We start from the raw sequence: 3697 nt of genomic DNA on the forward strand, positions 1-3697 counted from the left end.
TTTTTTTTTTTTTTTTTTTTTTGTCTTCAAGTTCACAGATCTTGATTGTGGTGGTAATGGTTGTATTTTGCTATATAATATATAACAGGTGCAACTGTGAAGCTTGTGTGCAAACACAGACAGACAATGGAAGAGGTTTACTCAGACGTGGCTGTATCAGACAAAAAAGGAAACTACAAGTTCGTTGTCCACGACGATCACAAGGACGAGATGTGTGACGTTATGCTTGTGAAAAGCTCTGACAAAAGCTGCGCTAAAATCTCCGTCGGACGCGAACAGTCTCGTGTGATCTTGAACCATTACAGTGGCATTGCCTCGCAGATCAGACATGCCAACAACATGGGATTCGAGAAAGACGTGAGCGATATCTTCTGCTCTGCACTGTTTCAGAAGTACATGGTTGATGCAGACGAGGATGATATTAAAAGCCATCTCTAAATCATCTCTCTATCTCTTTAATCTTATGATTTGCTGTTCTTTTTTTATCATTTAACGAATGAGTTTCGGGTTATGAAGGAGCGATATATATTTGTATTTGTTTGATTACTTGTATTTCTCTTAGATGATGTGATGATGATGACTCTGGTGATCGGAAACTCTGTTTGTGTAAGCTTCTCCTTATATATTGATGCGTCATTTCCTTCCTTAGGAAGTGTCTTTTATTTTAAAAACAACTCTTCATTCTTCGTCCGATCATGGCTTCGGCCTTCTTACATATTTACTATATATATTATGTAGGGGCTAACGGTCTATTTCCCGATGAGAACTATCGTATCAAGTCAAATAGAGTCCAAACTTTGACCTCCATCTATATGTTCCCGAAAAAAAAGTTCGAAAACTAATTCTCCCCAAATCAAAAGTTCAAAATCTATATCTCCCCCAATTAATAGTTCGAGACCTATTAACTCACAAACCCGAGTTATGTTGGTTTCATGTTTGTTATACCGACTATTAAAGAACATGAACCAAAGGAAACCAGATTTTGACCCAATTCTAACCTAAACCCAATTAAAACCTAAACGATGTGTTAGAAATAGCAAAAGACAGAAATCTAAATTACAAACATTCATGACACAACTAGACTAATCTTCTTCTTCTTCGTAAGCCCTTTTTTTTTTTGTGCAAACCTTCGTAAGCCCTCTCACCCCTTTTTTTCTGGTCAAATCCCTCTCACCTTAATCCTTTTTCTTCTTAAGCCTTAACACCCATAAATTATGCAATTTCAATTATTCTATTGCAAATTAGATTGATCGATCTGGAAATCTAGGTTTTCTGTTCTTAAAAAGATCTTAGGAAAGGAAGCATCAGAAAATTCTTAGAGATAATATTCAATGTATCACCAAACATTTCCCGAGAATGTCACAAGGGAGCACGCCAAGAGGAAGACAATGACTGCCATGGATGATGTCTACTCTTTGAAGAGGCAATGTCGCACTCTCCAGGGTTAATCGATTTGGAGATTAGGATTATGAAATCTGGGAATTGTTCTTATTTGTGTGATTTGTGTTAAAAGTAAATTTGGGAATTTTTCTTGTTTTTGTTTTTGTTGTTATTTAAATATTTTGCAAACCTATGCTTATGAAATCTATTGAGAATCGCTCAATTTTTCTCACCATTATGCACTAACTCCTTGGAAGATTCATGGTGCGCTCGCTCACCCATTCTTCGATGGGGTTCTTAAGCTGAGATTTAAATTAATTAAGCTACCACTAGATTTCTGAAACATCGTTTAGGTGTTAATTTGGTTTAGGTTAGAATTGGGTCAAAATCTGGTTTTCTTTGGTTTATGTTCTTTAATAGTCGGTATTATAAACAGGAAACCAACATAACTCGAGTATGTGGGTTAATAGGTCTCGAACTATTAATTGGGGGAGATACAGGTTTTAAACTTTTGATTCGGAGAGAATTAGTTTTCGAACTTTTTTTCGGAGACATATAAATGGATGTCAAAGTTTGGGCTCTATCTGGCTTGATACGATAGTTCTCATGGGGAAATAGACCGTCAGCCTATTATGCAGGCATAAGTTTAGAAGTTGTAGTAATTATATATGAAGAGTTAAGAGCCTAGAGATAGTCATAGTCTCGAAATATATACACTAGGAGTGTAAAAATAAAAACTTTTCACAGCGAGCATTATTAACCTGAGCACCCGGTTCGGTGGCTTATCTTTAACTCGGAACCATGAAGTGACCTTATAAGTTATATGGTGGACCCCTGAACGGTTACTTAGCATATCCTTAAGCCTTTTCATACACATCAAATAATCATCATCAATCATCACCAATGGTTGCTGGGGAAAAAACTTAAAAGCAAACTTTAATTTCACATTGACCAACCCCCAACAAGCTAAAATACATCACCAAACTCAATAGTCAATACCCCATAATACAACATATACATAAGAGAAATAAGAAGCTTATGTAAGTTAATTTATAGGAAAAAACTACATATATGTACATACATGCTTTCTTGTGACAATTACAACTCAATTGTTGTCGTTAATAATAATCGTAAAAGACAGTAAAAAACAAAAATAAACTCCAAAAAATGAAACAAAAAAGAATCACGAGATTTGCAGAAAGGGCCAAATAGGCAGAAACCTGAAAGTGTGAAACGTAACTGGAAATTGCCAAATGTCAAACCCAGTTCGTCGCCGTCAAGAAAGCTATACACAAGCAAAAGAAAAAGCAAACAATAAACCCTAAACTAATTAAATACGAAATCCCCCCCCCCCCCAAAAAAAAAAAAAAAAAAATCGTCGAAACGCCTCCTTCACAACATCAACAACCACCCTCTCGTCGTGTTCTCCCATCACAACTTGTCTCTTTTCTACGCGCAAAAGACATAATAAAGGAGAGATTGTTCATTCTTCGCCACAACTCCCCCCTCTATATAAAAAAGCTTCATTCTTTCGAATCAAAAAGTTTTATTGAAATCGACGTGTACGCAATTCCCTCATTTGGCCCTTTTCTTCTTCATCTTTGGTTTCGTCGCCATAGCCTTCTTATTACGACAGGTATGTTAATGCTATAGCCTTTGATTTTGCGTTTTGGTTATCGAATTTGAGATCTTTAAATCACTTTAGCTTTTACGTTTCTTGATTATAGATAAACTAAACCCTTTTGATATATATATATATATATATATATATATTTTTTATAGGAATTTTCTGAGAAATGGCTACTACGACTATGTCTCACCAAGCGATCGGGTCTATTGTCTCTCATAGACCTTTCAAAGCTTCTCTTTTTCTTGAGTCTTTGAATGTACCCATGAAATTTAGTCCAAAAAGATTCAAGATTGAAGCAACTGCATCCCAGGTCATTGACAACACTGTCTTGTCTCCTTCCAAGAACAAACCTTTTGAATCCAAGAAGAGATCAAGTATGCTCCTTTTTGTTCTTTGGTCTCATTTTATATTAAGAGAAGAGAGAAACATTGAATTAAAGTACTTGTTTTATTTTTTGTTAGATGAAGCTGCTTTGATATTGATTAGGCATGGAGAATCTTTATGGAATGAGAAGAATCTGTTCACGGGTTGTGTTGATGTGCCATTGACTCAGAAAGGTGTGGGAGAGGCTATTGAAGCTGGGAAGAAGATTAGCAACATTCCTGTAGATTTGATCTTCACTTCTTCTTTGATCCGTGCTCAGATGACCGCAATGCTTGCTATGACTCAGCATCGCCGCAAGAAGGT

At 36.1% G+C, this 3697-nt stretch overlaps 2 protein-coding genes across 2 annotated transcripts in view; both read left to right on the forward strand.

The window, feature by feature from the left end:
- LOC104702586 (major pollen allergen Lol p 11-like) overlaps positions 1 to 648 on the forward strand; it is a 1635-nt gene extending 987 nt beyond the window's left edge. The window contains exon 2 of the mRNA XM_010418468.1: positions 89 to 648. Coding sequence (XP_010416770.1) covers positions 89 to 438 — 350 coding nt within the window. The 3' untranslated portion in view covers positions 439 to 648. The remainder of the gene's footprint in view (positions 1 to 88) is intronic.
- The window catches only part of LOC104702588 (2,3-bisphosphoglycerate-dependent phosphoglycerate mutase-like), a 2454-nt gene continuing 1478 nt past the window's right edge, over positions 2722 to 3697 (forward strand). Inside the window, exons 1-3 of the mRNA XM_010418470.2 lie at positions 2722 to 3016; positions 3163 to 3384; positions 3472 to 3695. Of these exons, the coding sequence (XP_010416772.1) occupies positions 3177 to 3384; positions 3472 to 3695 (432 nt within the window). The 5' untranslated portion in view covers positions 2722 to 3016; positions 3163 to 3176. The remainder of the gene's footprint in view (positions 3017 to 3162; positions 3385 to 3471; positions 3696 to 3697) is intronic.

The sequence above is a fragment of the Camelina sativa genome, chromosome 7, assembly GCF_000633955.1.
Source record: "Camelina sativa cultivar DH55 chromosome 7, Cs, whole genome shotgun sequence".
Lineage (NCBI taxonomy): Eukaryota > Viridiplantae > Streptophyta > Magnoliopsida > Brassicales > Brassicaceae > Camelina > Camelina sativa.